Here is a 22022-nt window from a genome sequence, read left to right as displayed (position 1 = left end):
ACCCGTTTCTTTGAACTGTTTTTTGTTTTTTTTGGGTTTGATTCCCGTTTGGGGTCAATATGATTCAGAGGTTTTCAGTCGGGGGTCAGTTCTAGTTCACTCAATAAATGTTTTCTGAGTCAGTTTTTGATTTCAGTTCAACTCCTTGTTTCAAAGGGATTGATTTTTGATCAGAAATTAAATATAAAAAATAAAGGATTATTTCCCTCTCAACCCAATAGATTTAAATCAGATAATCACTCTATATGCTATTTTATATTGTCCTAATCCTGTACTAAAAGGGAGAATAGGCAGATAGCAAAGCTTTTGATATTTCAAATCCTGAAATAGAAGAGAGGCTTACAGTAGAACCTCAAAGATACGAGCACCAGAGTTACGGACTGACTGGTCAACTGGACACCAAGTGAAACCAGAATTCGGGAGTAACCAATCAGGCAGTAGCAGATCCCCCCCCCCCCCCAAAAAAACCCCCAAACAAACAAACAAAAACACTGTACTGTGCTTACACATGGGGCAGCCACTTACAGCAAGACAATGGGGCTGCCAGCCCAAGGCAGCCAGAGCCAGCCAGCAGAGCAGCAGCAGTGCTGGGGTCTGCACCTCTTCCACTCCTCCACCCCTCGCCCAACAGTAGGGGATGTACTGTTTTTACCCTCCCTCCCCCGGCTGGGAGGGGGTCATGCTGTACATACCCACACAAACCCCTGCAGGGATAGGGACAAGCTTGCAAACTCAGCTGCTGGTTCTGGAGCCCAAACTGCGCTTTAGGAGTTATGAAAATTTCAGAGTTACGGGCAACCTCCATTCCTGAGGTGTCCGTAACTCTCAGGTTCTACTGTATTTGGAACAAGCTAGATCTGCTAGAGGCACTCTGATACTGTACTGTTTCATCTGGCATGGAGTTAGCTTGCCCCTTTGAAGATTAACAACAAGGTATACTGTCATGGTGAACAGATAGAGGCAGTTGTGCCCCTTCTAATTCTTTATCATGATTGTCTTCAGACTTTTGGAAATCCTAAAGGCTACAGAGCTGCTTCAACAATCTCCAGTATAGGAGTTGTCCACCAGTGCCCCTTGGAGAGAGATCCAGCAACTTTTAGTTAATTAATGTCAAGGCCTAACTGAGACTAGTGTATGTTAGATTTGAAACTGAACCAAGAAAAAAAATTTCAGAATGGAGTACAGCAGAACTGGGAAGGCTTTCTCTCTGGGAAGACTTTCAAGCATCCATTGAAATTCAAGATGACTACTTATTCCAATATCCTCTTAGCAATGCTATCTATACTGTAGCCTGGAGTTTAAACAAATTCATTTTTTGTGCCATGGCCCTTGCCTGTGTTCCTGTAAATCTTTACAAAAATGATGATGATAGTACATATCAACAGCCTGCTTAACAGTTCAACAAATACTGAATGCCTCCGGAAACCTGGGACAGGTAATGAACTCTTTGAAGGGAATAGCAGAATTTCAGTCCGTGGTTTGTCTTGGCATTCACCCTCTGATATGTCAACCTTTCCCTCAGCAGCCAAAGTCAGAGATTCTTAAGTGTCTCTTCTTGGAATAATCTCCTCTTTGCTCCTGATCTGAGGTAGTCAAAGTCCTTTACTGTTGAACGTGGATGTAATAGAATCAACACCTTGGAAGCTCTTGCACTATATCTTTGCTGCTTCTTCAGTTAAGTGCTTATGGCTAGAGTCACTAGCTCTCCTTTATTATGTGTGTAGTAGCCAAAAGATCTATCCAGTGGTTGTGAGACAAATTTAGTAGAGGAGAGTGGGATCTCTACCCTTTTGGAACAAGTTTGTCAGCAGTGGATATCAATGACATACATCAGTGATGAAGACCAGTTTAATGGATCTATCTGAGAACAGTTGAGCTGTCTCATGTCTAAAGGTTACTGATGTACTAGAGAGAATTCACATCCAGTGAAAATTTAGGCATTTCCAAAGCTCTCGTGACCTTCAGCGTCCAAACTGTTGGAGGAGAAGCAGATTTGATCTGTGCATAGCACATTCTGTTAATAAAGCTGCCATTGCTTACTTCATCTAACAAAGCAGTAGTTGAAGCCACCATTAATTGGAGCTGTTTAAAGATACTTTTTTCAATGGTATTTTCTTAAACTTCTGAATCTATTTCTTATGAGAGTTAAATAAACCTATGGGCTGGGAGTATGTGTCATTTCTTAGGGCTAGTCTACACTTACCAGCCGGGTCGACGCGGTGAGTTCGACTTCTCAGAGTTCGAACTATCGCGTCTAATCTGGACGCGATAGTTCGAACTCCGGAAGCGCCGCGGTCGACTCCGGTACTCCACCACTGCAAAAGGCGGTGGCGGAGTCGACCTTGGAGCCGCGGACTTCGATTCCGCGGCGTCTGGACGGGTGAATAGTTCGAACTAGGGTACTTCGAATTCAGCTACGCTATTCACGTAGCTGAACTTGCGTACCCTAGTTCGACCCCCGCCCTTAGTGTATACCTGCCCTTAGTTCATCAAGCAGTTGGGTTGCTTCATTTCCTTATTGTCTATCTCTGAATGTTAAAATGGGGTGGCCTTGTAATGACCTCTTGTATCCACAAATACTATTCAGTACCTTTCCTGCTCTTGGCTACCTAGAGAAGAAGGTCTATGGAAGTTTTTTAATCCGCTGGTCTGAAGAAATAAAATAGCATTTTCTTTCACCATCCTTCTCTTTGCATCTGGCTTCCTCATTACATGTTTGTTTGTTTTTTTAAAAAAAAATCTGTCTCTGTATCTCAGATTAACCAAATCAGACTTATCTTTATAAGTAGATCTTACTCTTCTTTGGTGGTATGATACTTGCAGGGATCCAGATAAGAGAAATTTCATTAGAAAAAGTCTGAATTTTGTTTTTGTTTTTCTTCTCAGTAGTGTTCCTGTATTTTTGTTCTGGATTTTTTCCCCACCTCTTCGAGATTTTAGATTAAGTAAAGAATTGTGGTTTCTCTTTTTATATACTATCTTCATGTAAATATAGACAGTAGTGAAACTCATGTATTAGAGAAGCAGTCAAGTAAAGACAAAGCAATGGCAAAGAAGCTAAATGAATTCTTTGGTCTTCACTACAGAGGATGTACAAAATACCCACATCAGCACTGTTCTTTTTGGATGACAGCTCTGAAGTACTGTCCCAAATTGATATGTCAATAGAAGAGATTTTAGAATAAATTGATAAATTAAACAATAATAGGTCACCAGGACCAGATGGTATTCACTCAAGAATTCTGAAGGAACTTAAATAGGAAATTGCAAAACTATTAACTGTGGCATGTAGCCTATCACTGACATCGGCCTTTGTACTAGAGGAAGGTAGCTAATGTAACAACAGTTTTTAAAAAGGGCTCTAGAGGAGATCCTGGCAATTACAGGCTGGTAAGCCTAACTTTAGTACTGGGCAAATTGGTAGAAACTATAGCAAAGAATAGAATTGTCAGATACAGATAAACATGATTTGTTGGAGAAGAGTTACTACGGCTTTTGCAAAAGGAAGTAATGCTTTGCCAATCTATCAGAATTCTTTTCAGGAGTGAACAGGCATGTGGATGAGGTGTACTTGGAATATCAGAAAGCCTTTGACAAGGTCCCTCACCAAAGGCTGTTAAGGAAACTGGGGGCTTGTCTAAACTTACAGAACTGTAGTAGCTATAGCACTTAGTGAAGAAGCTACTTATGCTGACAGGAGAATATTTCCTGTTGACATAGGTACTCCATTTCCCCAAGAGGGGGTAGCTACGTTGAAGGGAGAAGCCTTCCCATCAACATAGTGCTGTCTACACCAGGAGTTAGGTCAGTATAACTGCATCACTCATGCTTGCATGAAACTGTATTAAATTGAAAAATTAGTAGTTCTGAGAAGGAAGACTGTATTTATGGGGAGAGAAACTCAAATACTATATATGCATAAATAGCAAGAATTCAATGCAATCTAAACCTGATCCAGGGTAATGAATGGTGTTATATAACTTATCCAGACACATTGCAAGGGAATAACTGCATTTTGTTTGTTAAGCATGCACAATAATTGTTTTCTTTAATTACAGTTCATTGCCATGAAAAGGAGAATGTGATTAAACTGCTCACCTTATGAAATTTGGCTTACATGTGAATCTGCCAGGTATAGACGTGTGTGTGTGTGTCTGTTTAGCATTGCTAAGTAAAGTAACATTTTGATGTTCTGCTGACTTCTTATACATATATAAAGTCTTTAGGTAAATATTATCATTATTATTTATTTTATTGTAGTATTTCTGAAGTGGTATTGAAATGTAGTCTTTTTAAAAAATAACATTTATAAAAATAATCTCTGCTGTGGAGATGTGCATAGGCATCCCTAATACACTGACTTGGCTTTAAAGGTAGATCATGAGAAATTCGGGGAATGAGTTGTTTTCCCTGGCTTATTGGTGCTGTGCACTTGTCTCTTTGGATGTTATATGCTATGCTTTTTTTTTTTTTTTTTGTATTGTAAAAACCAGGCATTTGCAATATATTTTTATTTCAATTATAAAAACTACCTAAGTGTTACCTTGTGGAATGTGCTTCACAGGTTATACATACAGTATACCGTTTTTTTATTATTTGTCTTTCAAACAGAGATGCATGCTCAGAATCTGCTGTATATACCTATTTGGATTTGTGTATCTACCTCATGGGACTTGGAAAACATACCCTCAAAGCCATATGTGTTGAAGTATTATTCCATTGATTATCATAGGACTGGGAGGGACCATCTAGTCCACTCCCCTGCACTCAAGGCAGCACTAAGCATTATCTAGGCCATCCATGACAGGTGTTTGTCTAACTTGCTCTTAAAAATCTCCAATGACTGAGATCCCACAACCTCCCTAGGCAATTTATTCCAGTGCCTAACTACCCTGACAGGAAGATTTTCCTAATGTCCAACCTAAACTGCTCTTGCTGCAATTTAAGCTCATTGCTTCTTGTCCTATCTTCAGAGGTTAATAAGAACAATTTACTGTCCTCCTCTTTTAACAGCCTTTTATGTACTTGAAAACTGTTATCCTAGCCCCTCTCTGTCTTCTTCTACAGACTAAACAAATCCATTTTTTTCAGTCTTCCCTCAGAGGTCACGTTTTCTAGGCCATTAATCATTTGTGTTGCTCTTCTCTGGACTTTCTCCAATTTGTCCACATCTTTCTTGAAATGTGGTGCCCAAAACTGTACAAAATACTCCATCTGAGGCCTAATCAGCACAGAGTAGAATGGAAGAATTACTTCTTGTGTTTTGCTTATAACACTCCTGCTAATACATCCCAGAATGAAGTTTGCTTTTTTTGTAACAGTTTCCGACTGTTGACTCATATTTAGTTTGTGATCCACTGTGATCCTAAGATCCCTTTCTAAGCAGTCATTTCCCATTTTGTGTGTGCAACTGTATTATCAAATACTTAGTTCACTGCAATCAGAAGAGAGGCAGGGTGGTTCTTGCTAGTGGAATACTAAAATCTTTAGTAATTCTTCCAGCCTGGGCTTTGGCGGTTGATGTATTGGTAACTTGTTGCAATTACTTTTAAATATTTTGAGATGTCTTTTTTGTTTTTGTTTTTCCTGTTTTTATCATTTCAACCTAGGTAATACAAAGACCTGTGGAATATGAGTGATGACAAACCCTTTTTATGCACTGCCCCTGGATGTGGCCAGGTAATAGGATGCTTTGAATCTATTAATGTTGGTCAAGTAGACAAACACAGGTAAATGTATTTTATGTTAGATTGAAGAGTAGAAATTTTTCTTAATGACAGATGTTGGAAAGTAACTGCATGCTGTAATTATTTTGTAAAGCAGGTGACAGCAAGAATTCTTAGTAATTTTTAAAAAATTGCAAAAACACTGTCTACAGAAGGATAGATTCTTTAAAAAATAAAAACAAAAGAAAAGCCCCACAATTATCATATCTCTGTCAGAAAAAAACACTTTGTTTTAATTCTGCATTTGTAATTTTCTAAATGGAAACAAATAATGCATTAATTTGCGTAATAGTGATCACATTCTTAACTCTCTAGAAGGAATTAGCAGAAAAACAAGTGCAACACGAAGTGTAATACAGCTCCAGTATTCATGAAATCTGTAGAGGTTAAATGATAGCAGGGTGCTTGTATAGTGAAGCCTGGGGACATACTTTAAGTTTCAGTAAACATCTCAATTTTCCCCATTATTATAATCCAGTACTAACCTACTGGTTCTACTATGCTTCAGGAAGGAGGCCTTCCCATTGATTGGCCAGCTTCAGAGAAAATCCCTTACAAATGGGCTGTACAGAGAACTGAAATCCCATTCTGGTTTTGTGCATTTCCAAATTTCACTCCCATTTTGAGCTGAAGCATAACTTTTTTAAAAAAGCCCAGAGGCAATACTGGCAATTACGGCTGGTAAGCCTAACTTCAGAACCAGGCAAACTGGTTGAAACTATAGTAAAGAACAGAATTATCAGACACATAGATGAACACACTATTTTGGGGAAGGGTCAACACGGCTTTTGTAAAAGGGAAATCATACCTCACTAACCCTATTAGAATTCTTTGAGGGTGTCACCAAACATGTGGACAAGAGTGATCTGCTCAGTATAGTGTAGCTGGACTTTCAGAAAGCCTTTGACAAGGTCCCTCACCAAAGGCTCTTAAGCGAAGTAAGCAGTCATGGGACAAGGGGGAAAGTCCTCTCAAGGATGAGTAACTGGTAAAAGGATAGGAGACAAAATAAGAATAAATGGTCAGTTTTCACAGTGGGGAGAGGTAAATAGGAAGGTCCCTCAATGCTAAGTGCTGGAACCAGTGCTGTTCAATATAACTCATAAATGATCTGGAAAAACGGGTGAACAGTGAGGTTGCAAAATTTGCAGACAATACAAAAATTACTCAAGATAGTTTATTCAAAAATTACTCAAGATAGTACAAAGGGATCTCTCAAAACCGTGTGATTGGGCCAGGAAAGAGCAAATGAAATTCAATGTTGATAAATGCAAAGTAATGCACGTTGTAAAACATAATCCCACCTACACATATATAATTATGAGTTCAAAATTAGCTATTACCACTCAAGAAAGAGATCTTGTAATTATCCGAGGATAGATCTCTGGAAACATCTGCTTAGTGTTCAGTGACAGTCAAAAAAGCTAATAGAATGTTAGTAACCATTAGGAAAGTGATAGATAATAAGACAGAAAATACGATAACATTCCTATATAAATCCATGGTACGCCCACACCTTGAATACTGTGTGTAGTTTTGGTCACCCCATCTGAAAAAAGCTGTATTAGCATTGGAAAAAGTGCAGAGAGAGGCAACAAAAATGATCAGGAGTATGGAACAGCTTCCATATGAGGAAAGATTAAAAAGACTGGGACAGTTCAGCTTAGAAAAGAGGCGACTAAGGGGGGATATGGTGGAGAAAGCAAATAAGGAAGTGTTATTTATCCCTTCACATAACACGAGAACTGGGGATCACCCAATGAAATTAGTAGGCAGCAGGTTTAAAACAAACATAAAGAAGTATGTCATCTTCACACAATGCCCAATCAACCTGTGGAAGTCATTGCCTGTGGATTTGAAGGCCAAAAGTATAAGTGGGTTCAAAAGAGAATAAGACAAGTTCATGATGGATGGAGTCATCAATGACTATTAGCCCAGATAGTCAGGGATGCAAACCCATGCTGTGGGTGTCCCTAATGCTCTGACTGCCAGAAGCTGGGAATGGATGACAGAAGATGAACCTCTTGATAATTTCCCTGTTCTGTTCATCCCCTCTGAAGCTTCTGGCACCGTCCACTGTCAGCGGACAGGATACTGGGCTAAGTGGACCATTGTTTTGACCCAGTATGGCCTTTCTTATGTTCTTATAATGTGAGGCCTTCACACCTTCTCAACTCACATCAGGATTGGAAAAGGGGTACTATATTTTGTTCTAGGTTATTAATCTTGTTTTTTTCCCCTTCCATACTGGTATGGTCCAGCTTCTATGGTTTTAGGTAATATGTGAGGTTTTCTTGATGCAAACAGTGATCAGATATTCACTTCTATTTTATCTGCTCACAATTTTGTCAGTATCCACTGCGAACTTGCAAGTGGTCCTTCCTGCAGGGTGTAATGAGGAAGACATATGTAGACTTCAGGGGGAGGTGCCAGGATGTGAATCTCTCAACCTGGGTCAGTTTGCAGTGGGAGTGGTAGCCTATACCACGAAATGAAGGGCACACTAACTTAAAGGAACAACTAGGGCTTGATAGTTAGATGGACACAACTCTCATAATAGAGTGAAAGTTAATATTACACATCACATCTGGGCAGCCTGTGGTTAGGTCCTCCTGAGCAGACTGAAGACCTTTAAATTGTTACCCATTATGATGATTATGTAGGTATGTAATCTATGGTCAGAAAATGTAGCTGCCCATAGCTGTAGGGGTTTTCCACATGTAGATGAGTGTCATTTTCTAGTGTGTTAAATAATATTGAAGATGATAAGCCATTTTCCTTTAGGCTTGTCTTCTGTGTTTCTTCCTATGCACTAATAACTGCTCAATTTATACTTATTCTGTAAGGAAAAGTCATTGCGTTCTTGCAGATAGTGGGGTTTGGTTGGTGTAGTTTTTTTTGTTTGTTTTTTGTTTTTTGCACAACGTTGCTTTACAGAGGCAACAAGATTTATTTTAATACAACTCTAGGATTTGTTCTTAGTGTTATACAGTACCATTTGTCTGGCAGTGTCTAAGTCCTGAGTGGTAACATTGACTCTGAGTTAGATTTCTTGTCAGTTTGTGAGAGACTGATCATCATTTTAACATTGAATTGTGTATTTAATTTCTGATTGTAATGTTTATAATTGAAAGATTCAAGGAGGTGAATGTTCTTTGATTTTTTTAAAAGGGAATTTTAGTGTATTACATTCAAGAGTTCAGCATACTTTTATTTTTGAAAGAACGTTATGGCTTATAGACTCATAGACTTTAAAGTCAGAAGGGACCATTATGATCTTCTAGTCTGACCTCCTGCACAACGCAGGCCACAGAATCTCACCCACCCACTCCTGTAAGAAACCCCTGACCTATGTCTGAGCTATTGAAGTCTTCAACTTGTGCTTTAAAGACTTCAGGGTGCAGAGAATCCTCCAGGAAGTGACCCATGCCCCACGCTGCAGAGGAAAACCCCCAGGGCCTCTGCCAATCTGTCCTGGAGGAAAATTCCTTCCCGACCCCAAATATGGCAATCAGCTAAACTCTGAGCGTGTGGGTAAGACTCACCAGCCAGACACCCAGGAAAGAATTCTCTGTAGTAACTAAGATCCCACCCTATCTAGTGTCCCATCACAGGCCATTGGGCATATTTACCGCTAATAGTCAAAGATCAATTAATTGCCAAAATTAGACTATCCCATCATACCATCCCTTCCATAAACTTATCAAGCTTAGTCTTGAAGCCAGATATGTCTTTTGCCTCCACTGCTCCCCTTGGAAGGCTATTCTAGAACTTCACTCCTCTGATGGTTAGAAACCTTTGTCTAATTTCAAGTCTAAATTTCCTGATGGCCAGTTTATATCCATTTGTTCTCGTGTCCACATTGGTACTGAGCTTAAATAATTCCTCTCCCTCCCTGGTATGTATCCCTCTGATATATTTATAGAGAGCAATCATATCTCCCCTCAGCCTTCTTTTGGTTAAGCTAAACAAGCCAAGCCCTTTCATAAGACAGGTTTTCCATTCCTCGGATGATCCTAGTAGCCCTTCTCTGTACCTGTTCCAGTTTGAATTCATCCTTCTTAAACATGGGAGACCAGAACTGCACACAGTATTCCAAATGAGGTCTCACCAGTGCCTTGTATAATGGTACTAACTCCTCTTTATCTCTACTGGAAATACTTCGCCTGATGCATCCCAAGACCACATTAGCTTTTTTCACAGCCATATCACATTGGCGGCTCATAGTCATCCTGTGATCAACCAATACTCCGAGGTCCTTCTCCTCCTCTGTTACTTCCAAGTGATGTGTCCCCAGTTTATAATAAAAATTCTTATTAATCCCTAAATGCATGACCTTGCACTTTTCACTATTAAATTTCATCCTATTACTTTTACTACAGTTTACAAGGTCATCCAGATCTTCCTGTAGGATATCCCGGTCCCTCTCTGTATTGGCAATACCTCCCAGCTTTGTGTCATCCGCAAACTTTATTAGCACATTCCCACTTTTTGTGCTAAGGTCAGTAATAAGATTAAATAACATTGGTCCCAAAACCGATCCCTGAGGAACTCCACTAGTAACCTCCTTCCAGTATGACCTGTGGTAGTTTCCTCTTTAACCAGTTCCTTATCCACCTTTCAATTTTCATATTGATCCCCATCTTTTCCAATTTAGCTAACAATTCCCCATGTGATGTGAATTATATTAAAAAATGGCAAACATTTTTTTTAAGTATAGAGTATTGTGGTTTTTTTTGTCATCATGGTAAATGCTGTTGCATGTATGCACAGTGAGCAGGTAAAATATATGCTTGTTACTGTATTACAATAAAAGGAAAACCAACTCACACTATGCCTTGCTCTAGCAGTGGCACAGGTCCCTCATTTTCATGAGCACTGAAATATTCACCAACTTTAAATAAAAATAGATTTGAGGGACATCATCAATTTAAAAATGTAATTTCTGAATATGTTACTTGCTACAAGAATCATTAAGGATTGATATCATTGAAAGGGAGTAGAAGAAAATATGTTTTTTGTGCATTTGACAAAATAGTTACATTGTTTAACAATTTTCCCTGTAAAGTTGATCAGTTTCCACTTTGGTTTGTTAGGATATTTTACATTTTTTTAAAGAAGTAACATGTAGAGTGGGACTCGGGGGCAGGTAGACAATAATACCTGAAAGTACTTTTAGCTAATTAAAAAAAAAAACCTGACTAGCACTCAAGTTGATAGCATCTCTTCAAGAATTTAATTTTTAAAAATGCAATGATTTAAAAAATCCATATTAACTTAAAAAAAAATAAGCCAAATGCTCAAAACTTCATTAGCCCGGAGTTGTTTGCCTTCACTTGTCTTGTGCCCTTTCAGAATGTGGAGAGTGGCTAACTTAAACATCTGCAAACCCAGAGTGCAGGAATAAGGATATATTCCGTCCCAACAATACAACCTTAACTGTTCTTTCCCTGGAGCTGGCAGTAGAGTAGTGCAAAGGTTAATAAACTGCCAATGGAAGTGGAGGATTCTCATTCTTTTGATGTCTTCAAATCAAGACTGGATTATTTTCTGGAATATGGTTTAGTCAAATACAAGGAAGGCATTAGGCTCAATGCAGCAGTAACTGGATGAAATTCTCTGGCCTGTGTCATACTGGAAGTCAGAATCTATGTTCTAATGGTCCTTTCTGGCCTTAAAATCTCTGAATCTACAGTAGATAGATCTGAGAAAGGACTAAGCATGTCCCATTATTTGTGTTAAGTTCCACAGATTTGACTTCCAACATTTATCTGCATGGACTTCAGCTATAGTCGCTGTGTTAGGTGTACTTGTTTTGAATGATGGAGGGATTAATTGGAACAACTTGCTAGAGCTGTGACTGTGATATAAAGAGAGGTGCAGGTGTACCTTGAGGGATCAAGTATGCTTCATTTCAGCACTGAGTTTTGTAGATTGTCAGTAGAGTTGCACCAGTTACCTTGTCGTGAAGATTATCAGCAGTGTAATGGCATACATGACAGTGGTGTCTGGGGCTTTGTGAGGGATAAGTGAAGGTAATATCTCAGAACAAATCCTCAGGACGAGCATGAAAGTGTGGTAACATTTTTGCAAATCTGGGGTGGTTTGTGTGGAGTAAACTCAGTGTTTGAGTGAAGACCAAGGGGAAGTAGGTAGTTTCCTGTATCTGACGTAAACCCAAGGTTTGCCTTGGAAAAGAGAAGGTACTAGACTTTATCCTAATGTGCTCGTATGCTCTGTTCCCAAGTGTTCTGTAGCATCTATGCTGTGAATGTATGTAATTGGTATGCAGGGGAATCGCTCTAAAAGAGCAGAGTTAAGGTTGCGTTGCAGGGGTCGCATGTACCTTAATTTGTATTTCCAGGTTTTCAGAGGTTTAAGTTTAGCCATTCTCCACATTTTGGAAGGGCGCAAAGCGTGACTGGGTAACATTAACTTTGCCTTAATGAAGTTTTGGCAAAATTAATTTCCTTTTGAGTTTAAAAAAACCAAAACAATAATTTCTCAGTGTGCTCATGTACCACAGCCCATCTCTCCACCTCCATTGCCTCTGTCTCCTTGGCAGCGATTACCCCAGCCACAGAATACACTGGCCGCATGTTAGTGTCTTCAGTGCCCTTACATCATCTCCCCATCTCTGTGCCTGCCTGGCACAGCTTGGTTCTCTCTTCTCAGCCCTCCTGTCCACGGAGAAGCAGGCATTAGCATGGGACCTGCAGTTTGAGAAACTGGGGAAGGGATGCAGCAACAGTGCAAGGACTAACGTAGAGTTTGGGGGGGGGGGCATTTTTTGAAGGGAGAGGTGAGGTCATCAGAGGAAGGATGATCCAGTGGTTAGGACTGGGGATTTGGGAGACATAGTTTCAATTCCCTGCTTCGCCATAGACTTCCTGTGTGACCTTTGTCAAGTCACTTAGTGTCTTTGAGTCTCAGTTTCCTAACTGTAAAATGGGAATGATAGCACTTCCTTACTTCACAGAAGTGTTGTGAATGTAAATACATTAAAGATTGAGGCACTTGGATACTACAGTGATAGGGGCCATGTAAGTACCTATAATTGATGTTAATATTGATGGATGTGAGGTTTGGGGGGGGGGCAGAGCTGAAGCCACTCCAGTATCACCTACTGCACTCCTCTGACCCCCTGTTTCACTCCACTCTTTCCTGCACTATTCCAGCACCTCCCCCCCACTGCTCCAACCCCTATATTCCTCCAAGCTGTTCAGACTCTCCTATTACTGCTCTGACACTGCTCTGTCTCCTCCAACATTCCCTCCATATGCCTGCTGCTTTGAGCCCTTTCCACACATTTACCAGCTGCACCCTTCTTCTTGGCACTCCATGCCCTAGAGGGGCTATAGGTAGGTGGGAAAGTGATGGGGCTCTGAGGATTCCATGTATCAGCTGAAACCAGGAAGAGGCAGGTGGGTGGAGAAAAAGTCCCTACCCCAAATCTCGCCCTACTGTATGGGGAAGAGGCTCTAGACATCCATCTTCAGCAGAGGATCCAGATCGTGGCTCACACATGGTGAGGCAAGGACTCAGACTTCCCTGTGAAGGGCAGGAACCCCCCAGATCCTGGCTTACATGCAGAGTGGGAGGGACAGGGGCTAAGACCCCCCTCTGAGAGGCAGGAGCACCCAGCTCCTTGAGCTCACCTTCTAGCCCTCAGCTGTGGGGCTGTGAATGGGAGGCATCTTCCCCCATCTCCACCTTTCTGCTGCCACTACCTGGCCCAGGCAGGGCTAGGGGAGGGGAGTATGTGGGGAAAACCAGTGTTTGAATTATCCTTGGCATGTTTGGTCCCTCAGTAGCTGTGCCAGAATACAGCCCTAAGGTGAAAAGCCCCCATCTCAACCTCACAATTCCTGCATTGCTCCAACCCCTCCCCCCATATTCCTTCACTGCTCTGACATCTCCCACACACACACATTCCCCAGCTGGGTCTCAACAAAATAATAAGAATTTAAAAAAATTGTGAAAAGCTCCTGAGAGTGAGTTGTGTAGTAGGTAACCTCTTGACCAATGACACATTGACTTGCTATCCTTTTGATCACACTCAGTTCCATTGGTCAGGAAACAGACAAAGACTGACTTGTGATTTAGTTACTCTGTCTAGTGGTCTTTCATCTTCTCTCTATTTAATTAATGGTAATTTCCTGGACAGTACTTCTAAAGTAAAATCAGAATCTGCATGTGGATTTTAGAGCAATTTAAAATATTTATCTTAAACCAGAAACATTGGTCTTGGTAAAACTTCCAAAAGCAGTCCCGCAGAATGCAGGCAAAGAGCAAGGATGTGCACATTGCACCTTCTCTGAAAGCTGCCAAGGGTAGGGGTAGAACTCAAAATGGATGAGTACAATGAACACAACATGTTTCCCAAAGCCATCTAGTTATTGTGACAACAGCCTGCCTCGCACCCTTGCTGCACATGTGCATTTCTGTCTCTTTGGCTCATCAGTTTTGGCAAAACCCATTCTGGAGATCTAAACTCTGTCAATAACTTTTTCAGTGTTGTATTGAGTGGGTGTCGTGCTAGCTAAATTAAATGTTGAGTGAATGAGATCAGTTTTGGGACTGTTGGAGCCATAATCTGAGTTCCAGGTGTGTGCAAAAAAATAAGATTTTGTAAAAAGCTGAGGGACTGTATCTTGGGGGGGACTCCCCTTGCTCAAATGACCCCTTTATGGATTATTAACCCTACTCTAGAGGCCCATGCAGCACAGCAAAGACAATCCAAGTAGGCATGTGGATTTTAGAGCATTCACAGTGGTCAACCCTTAAACAAAAAGCCATGTTCAACCTTAACCATGTTCAATCTTAGCTATGGCAGAAAACCAACTCTTCTGTAATTGCAAAAACCACAGAGGTTACTGTGCTCAAAGACAATAAATGTTTATAATACTTTTGTGTCAAAAGTGTATCTTGACTTTTTGATGACTGTAGGGTTCTTCACAGTATCAGAAAGTAATTTTTTTTTTATGCTGACTTTTACTGACTCATAGTGTTGTTACTTAATTATTGCGGACATTCTTTAGCAATATTGTGTATATTTATTTTTAGTTAACTTTTTCTGACCATTTGATGGTAGAATATTATATCCAGCATTAACAAGAACAGATGTGTATCTGTTTAAAGAAAATCAACTGATATTTTAGTGATAATGATGGTTTTACATGCTGTGAAAATGACTTTCCATATAATTACATTCACTTTGGTCAAATTCAAAGTTTTAACTGTACTTTAAAACTTTTTGCCACAGCGTTTTACCAACGAGGATCATTTGGCTGTCCATAAACATAAACATGAGATGACACTGAAATTTGGTCCAGCTCGTAATGACAGTGTCATTGTGGCTGGTTAGTATATACTTTTATTAATAAGTTATCCCTCTTTCTCCTGGAATGTGCGCAAATTTTGTGGGGTTTTGTGCATGATATAATTTCTGTAGACTGGTGAACGAAAATACCAAAGAATTCCTGTATGGTAAAGGTTTGCAACATGTATTCATTATCCATTACATTTCTATCTAAATCACCTCTCTTCATGTGGTATATAGTAAATACAGGATTGTCAATATTGCAGTAGTTGACTAACCTATGTAAGCATTCATATAAAAAAGTACATACTGTATAACCTTTTATGTTTAACCTCATCTGACACTTAAACGCTTCCCCAAGGTCTTGGTTGCCCTTATAGTTTACACGTATGTTGAAATAGGTTTTTTTTCCCCCTAAAAATACTACACCTTGTACAGACTGCAGTTGTCTCAAGAAAATCAATAGTATTGTAAATATTTTAAAATAATAGGTTGTTATAAAGAAGACAAGTCTTTTAATTTTGTCTAAGTCAAAACTACTTATTCGCAATATCTGAAATCAAACTTTAAATCCTGAATCCTTTTGCCTTTCTTGGTCAGTCAGAATCTTTTTTTTCTTATTGTTTTATTTCTTAAAAAAAATTCCTCTCTAAATTTATTAAGTCTATGGCTCTTACAGTCACAGACCAATCATGAATGGACCATTAGACTGTAAATATTGCTAAGTAAGCTCCTCTTGAACTTCTTGGGGGTAGTGCATATACTACACCATAGATATAGTCAAAACATTTTCCAGTGATGGAGCAGTCTAATTTAATTGTACAAATGCACTAGCCCCTCTTTCCAACCTTCCGTTATTCCAAGTTGCTAATTTATTAGGAGAGGCAGACAAATGGAATTCTACAGTTTAAAAAAAACTGGCAGACTTTTAAATACCATAAATGCTCTCTGCAGTGTGTGCAGTTTGTGGGGGACATCTATCAGGCAGTCAGGTAAGTGGCAGTGAAAGAGTTCTTTATCTTCCTTCCCAAGCATGCTACAGTATTTCCATGATTTTTTTCCCCACTATCATACATGAACTCCCCTTGAAATTTAGTCAAACCTTTTGTAATGTATAGTAAAACAGCTTACTTTCATCTGACAGTGCATAAATTCTAAGTGAAATAAATATGAGGTCCATACTATCCAAAATATAAATTTAAAATGAGTACAGAAGTCATTCACACAATAGTCAATGGAAGTGCTGTGATTTTAGTTTTACTATGCAAACATCTTTTAAATCAAAAAAGTTTGGGATGCTATCTTCACTACACTTTGCATGTAACTTAAAAATGACACAGCATATGAATAACAGAAGCAGTAGTCCTATTGTTCACAATAAAAGAAGAAATACAAAACAGGTCCACGAGTCGATCAATGCCACTTTCCCTTGGGTTTGAATTGAGGGGGGCCCTCATACAACAGCAACTCTCATTCCTGTTTGAAAATAAAGCTTCTTTCTTAAAATGATCCTCTCTGCTAATGCAGGCACTTAAGAGTTGTTCCTTCAGCCAACAGATGGAGACAGAACTCAGACTTTTGATTACATCTTCCCCTGTATCTATACCATGAGGGACTGGTCTACAAACCTCAGTTGTATGTCTCCAGCAGGTGGAGCAACAGTACCACTTCTGGCTGGCCTGAATGAAAGAGGAAAAGAAGTGTGCCTTGCAGGCCTAAGAAACTTTCTGGCCACATGCCATATCTCCCTTTCCAATCTTATCCCTGGGGTTTTGAATGAGAGAATCTTCCTAATTACCAAAACTACAAGTGAATGCCACCTTCCAAAAGTTAACAGTTATTAATGTAAATACCATATTTTTATCTGATTTTCTTTATGTATGTAACCATTCAAGCCTCCATTATAGCCAGCTACTTATCAGTGTGTATATGAAAGTGAGAGGTAAGAGGGAACTCCACTCAACAGAAGAGCAAGTCTAATTAAAGGCTTCCCTCTGATAGCAATCTCTGCTGACCCACTGGTGTGTATTGTTGGGTTTTACATCTATTAATTTGTACCAGGGCATAACAAAGTGTGCCCCCATCAAAGTGGGAACGAGCATTCGTCCATATTGTTTGTTTATAGTGTATTATTAAAAATAACGTTAAAAATCTAAGAAAATTGGCCTATGTATCTGATGTATCTATTTTTAATCATTTAAATATTTTCAGATCTAACTACTCTCTCCAAAATAGTTGGAAGCAAAATCCACATTATGAAATAACCGACAGCTAAGTTGTTTAATAAACCATTTTAAGAAAAGCTAGCACAGAAATATTCCAAAATGCCCAAAATATTATTTTTACACACACACAGTAAAAATATCTAAAGTATTTTGAATTAAATTGCCAGAAAGTTTTGAATAGTTATATGCCTGCTTTAACTGAAAAATTATTTAAAACAAATGAGTTTGTAACCTTAGCAATAGTGGTTTTAGGTAGAATGGGCTGCAAGTCTTTATAATTAAAGGGGAAAGTTGCATCTTAAATTTGTTTTTAAATAATGTTAAAGAAGAGCCCTTAAACTGTACCACAAACTTTATTTTAACTAGGTGGTTGTTTGCTTTAGTGTTAACTTTACAATAAATAACCAAAGTAATTACAATTTGGGCATTGGTGGTATTTTCATATTTTTATTTTGAAGATAGTAATAACATGTTCTTACTAAATGGTATTTTGGAAAAAAATGTTTAATTTCATTTCAGATCAGACACCAACACCAACTAGATTCTTGAAGAACTGTGAAGAAGTGGGTTTGTTCAATGAGCTAGCAAGTCCTTTTGAAAATGAATTCAAAAAGGCTTCAGAAGATGACATTAAAAAAGTATGTTGGCAATATTGGGCTTAGAAGTTACTGTATACAATTTTTTTGTTTTGGTCTGGAAGTACTTTAGTGTACTGAGAGATTTGTTTGTTTTGATAAAGCAGAGGAACCGTGTTATACTGGAATGTATGCTTTAAAAAAAATCAATGTTCTCATTATTTTGTTTTCAACTTTGAAATGCATCAGTCATCAACATAGAAGTGTACGTATATGTTGTATGCAGAGAATACAAATTTAGGCCCCAATTCTGCAAAGACACCTGCTTCATTTTACACAATGTGGCTTTAATTGGCTTTACTGTTTTTTTAAATTATTTAAAGGCCCGATCCACAGTTTATTAAAGTGAATGGGCACCTTTCCATTGACTCCAGTGGGCTTTTGATGAGGCCCTAAATGAGTAAATCGTTCTAAAAGGAACCCAGTTCTTACGAGGGGAAAAATATACAAATAAAAATCAGGTGGAAGGAATAACTCTTATACTTAAATTGTTTTGCAGGTATACAGATTAGACAACATTTTAACAATGTACACATTATTTTAACAACTGAATATTAGTAATGAGTTAAACAGTGATAATCAAATTCAGCAACTAAAAGTGAAGTATGGTTTGAGAACAGATTTTACTATTTTAACTTCAGTTAAAGTGACGTTTAAATCTCTGACAGACAAATCCCACTTGAAAGACAAATGTTGATAACAACCAAAACCGCCACACTTGTTCTTATTGTACAAATTGAATTTTTGTGTAAACTTGAATTGAATCCATTTCTAGTGAACTTTATTTAAATACATTTAGATGTGTTGTCTTTCATTTTAATTCCTTCCCATTTATAAATGCTTAGGGCCCAAACCTACAAACACTTGTCAATGTGAAAAACTTTACTCATATAAATTTAGTTATTCAAATGTACAAAGGTATGCAGGATCACATCTTTAGTTTTCTTTGTCTCTGTGGAGATAGCAGAGACCCTAGGAATATAATAGAACCTTACCGAGCCCTAAAAAAATATGTCACCTGCCATTTTCTGTGTGCCCAACACAGCTCCAAATGATGACTCCCACTAATATGTTTCTCACACCATTATATGTAGCACTATTGAGCCTGTGAGTACTTGCAGGAGGTTTCCGGAGCACTCACTGCCATCTCAGGAGGCTACAAGGATCAAAGAATTTTTAAAACTTCTTTGCAGTTTCTTCAACACTGCTCTTCATCCTCCCATCTGACCTTCATGTCTTAGGGAGGGATATTGTACTGTGATCTCCCTGAGTGACTCCTAAGGGCAGTGATCAAAGGAGAATGGGGTTAATAGGGAGTATCATGTGGGAGGAGTTATTTAACTGCATTTTCTGGTTTTCAGAGGTTTTAGTTTCTGGCTTTTAACTTCCATGTTCTGGAAGAGTATAGGGAGAATGGGCACTCCTAAACAATTTTCTCTCTCTTTAATGAAGTTTGATTGTCTCTTGAAAGAACCAGATAGAGTATAATGAAAGGTAAATATCTTTCTTGAGAGAATTATTTTCCTCTAAGGTATTTTGGCAGATGGGCTAGTTTGCAATATGTGAGTCAGTGGCTAAATACTCTGGACTTACTTTTTCTTTAACCAGTATCAGTGATACTAGTTAAAAGATATTTTTAAAGGAATTCCAGATGTAGTTCTCATGCCTTTTAAAAGTTATTCTGTCAGATTTTAACAAAGTGAAGCCATTTGAGCAATTATATGTATTTTTCCCATTCTCTTTTTAAACAATTTTGTCTCTTTCAATAATTATTCAATATATTTGTTTGATAACGTTTTGTCCCTTGTAGCTTTTGGAACTTAAGGTTTTGCTGTCACACTTGTGATTATAATCATTTGCTTGGTAACAATAAAATTTAATAAGCATTGCAATGTAACTTCATGGTGTGAGTTCAAAATAAAGTAGACGTTAGGTTGTGATGAAGAGCAGTTATTCAGAACAAATCTGCAATCACTCTAAAGAAGACAGAGAAAATTACTGGGAAAGAAAAATGAGTCTTGTGTGTTTTGGGGTTGTTTTTTTTTGTTTTGTTTTGTTTTTTAAGTTTTGCCCTAGGTTGAGATTTCCTCCTTAGGCTTCCATTTATTTTGAGACTTAACGTGCTTTCAAAGTTTAAACTTTATTCTTAGCGATATAATTTAAAATTTTAGCATGTTATGTGGTAAAGTGGTATTTGTGATTTTTTGAGAGTTCTCCATTACAGGCTACTGAAAATGTAATCAATTACAGACCAGGATCCCAATACAGTGTGATTAAATGGTCGCAATTGTCCTCATTCTCAAGTTGTTAGAAAAGGCAGGGCCAGCTGTAGCATTCAGAGTATAGAAGAACAGGCCATGCAGAAGCCCAAAGGACTGAAAGTAATACAAGGCAGGGACAAGGGGCTTTCTGGAGAATATGGCTATCTTATGAAGCAGAATACCTTAGGCTCCATTCCCAGCTGTTAACTTCCTAAGGTTTTCAGGAAAGGAACACTTCTCCTACAGAACTTACAGGGATTGGCCTGTACTTTGGCTGGCCTGAGGACTTGAAAGGAGAGGAACCAGACATCTGCCCAAGGGACTGAAGGTCATGTAGAAGTGGGAATGATGGGGTAGCTTAATGAGCTGGCTCTGCTTTAGATGGCCTGTGCTCCTTGAGAACAGAGCCTCTACTCCTTAGGGCTGATACTTTCCCCAGCAGCTTATTTTGTTTTTACATATTATAATTTGAGTGGCTAACAGGTTTACTTGCATGTTTACTCTTTTAGATGCCTCTAGACCTATCTCCTCTTGCAACACCAATCATAAGAAATAAAACTGAAGAGCCTTCAGTTGTGGAGACAACTCATCAGGATAGTCCTTTACCTCATCCAGAGTCCACTACCAATGATGAAAAGGTCAGGAACTTATTTTTCTGGATTCAAAACATTTTTATAAAGAACATTCTCAGCAATGTATTTAGTTTTGTATATATTTACTAGAATTGCTTTGGTGACCTAATTGTTGATTGTACAGTGATGGTAATCATAAAGATTCAAAACCTTCAACCCTTTAGGTAAATTTTGCTTAAAATAAACATCCTTTATTCTTCCCACTGGTCCTCCAACAAATTTAGGAGATAACAGATTTTTCCTGATATTTCTTCTTCTTGTCTTACTCTCATCTACATGGGTTCTGCTCTTTGAGTCCTTCTCCATTCCAGCCTGTCTTGAAGCAGTTCCTCGGAAACACCGCAGCTAATTATATCCCTTTGTAAAACATCCATCTATCTAGTTTCAGGTCTTAAAGCCCTTCTCTCACCTTCCACTTTTCAGTTTAACATCCTGTTTCCTATGTATTCCTCCAATGTTGGCATATGAAAATAAACCATCTAAGCCTGGATTCCCTTAGCTTTTCTATAATTGGTACCACCTTCATACTTCCTCAAATTGTACATTCCAAACATGGTCCATCCTTATAACTCCAAGCATTCATCTTAACACTAATTTCCACTGTATTAAACAACTGGTTCTGGCTCTTCCTCAGTGTCCAGCACTCCAAATCAGACAAAAGTGCTGGCCCAATTACCATATTGTAGATCTTACTTTTCAGTTTGATAGGCATTCTCTTATACAGATCACTTCACTCACTTTTCTTCATTTAGTCTGTGACTTTCCTGTTCTGTTTATAAGAAAAACAACTTTTTTTAAAAAGAGCATCTTTATACATCATAAATAGGGCTGCAGATTTCACATCTTTTTTATCAAAAAATCATGGCGCGATATTGGTAAAGTTAGTAAAAGTCACAGGTTTAGGGACTGCTTTGTGATTTTTTTTCTTTCTTGTTGATAAATGCCTTGACAGATGAGGGGGCACTGATCACCTGCACCAGCACAGTCCCAGCACCACAACCCTAATCCTGGCCTAGATAATGTGATTGTGACTGTACAAATCACCACATAGTTTACCTTTTTTTGTTTGTTTTGCCAGGATACCATATAAATTCACAAAATGTCCATTTTCCTGCTATCAACCTGACATTCTGCCTGCCTTCTTAGGTTCTGCTTGCTTTTTAGTCCTCCTCTTTCCCAAAGGGGAAACAAATGTGTTTCTTTGCTGGCTATTATACTTCT

General features: G+C 38.7%; 1 protein-coding gene across 3 annotated transcripts in view; it reads left to right on the top strand.

The window, feature by feature from the left end:
* The window catches only part of ATF2 (activating transcription factor 2), a 98111-nt gene that overhangs the window by 14576 nt on the left and 61513 nt on the right, over window positions 1-22022 (top strand). For 2 of the 3 annotated variants that reach the window (XM_044978396.1, XM_044978397.1), the window contains exons 3-7: window positions 4059-4132; window positions 5610-5679; window positions 14992-15088; window positions 17793-17911; window positions 20679-20807. In XM_044978396.1, the coding sequence (XP_044834331.1) occupies window positions 5632-5679; window positions 14992-15088; window positions 17793-17911; window positions 20679-20807 (393 nt within the window). In that variant the 5' untranslated portion in view covers window positions 4059-4132; window positions 5610-5631. Of the gene's footprint in view, window positions 1-4058; window positions 4133-5609; window positions 5680-14991; window positions 15089-16754; window positions 16894-17792; window positions 17912-20678; window positions 20808-22022 lie in introns of those variants that run through there. The other variant, XM_044978398.1, reaches the window with a different exon arrangement.

Source organism: Mauremys mutica, chromosome 10 (genome assembly GCF_020497125.1).
Source record: "Mauremys mutica isolate MM-2020 ecotype Southern chromosome 10, ASM2049712v1, whole genome shotgun sequence".
NCBI classification, from domain to species: domain Eukaryota; kingdom Metazoa; phylum Chordata; order Testudines; family Geoemydidae; genus Mauremys; species Mauremys mutica.
The sequence above is the reverse complement of the archived record's forward strand: the minus strand, read 5'-3'. Positions and strand labels throughout refer to the sequence as shown.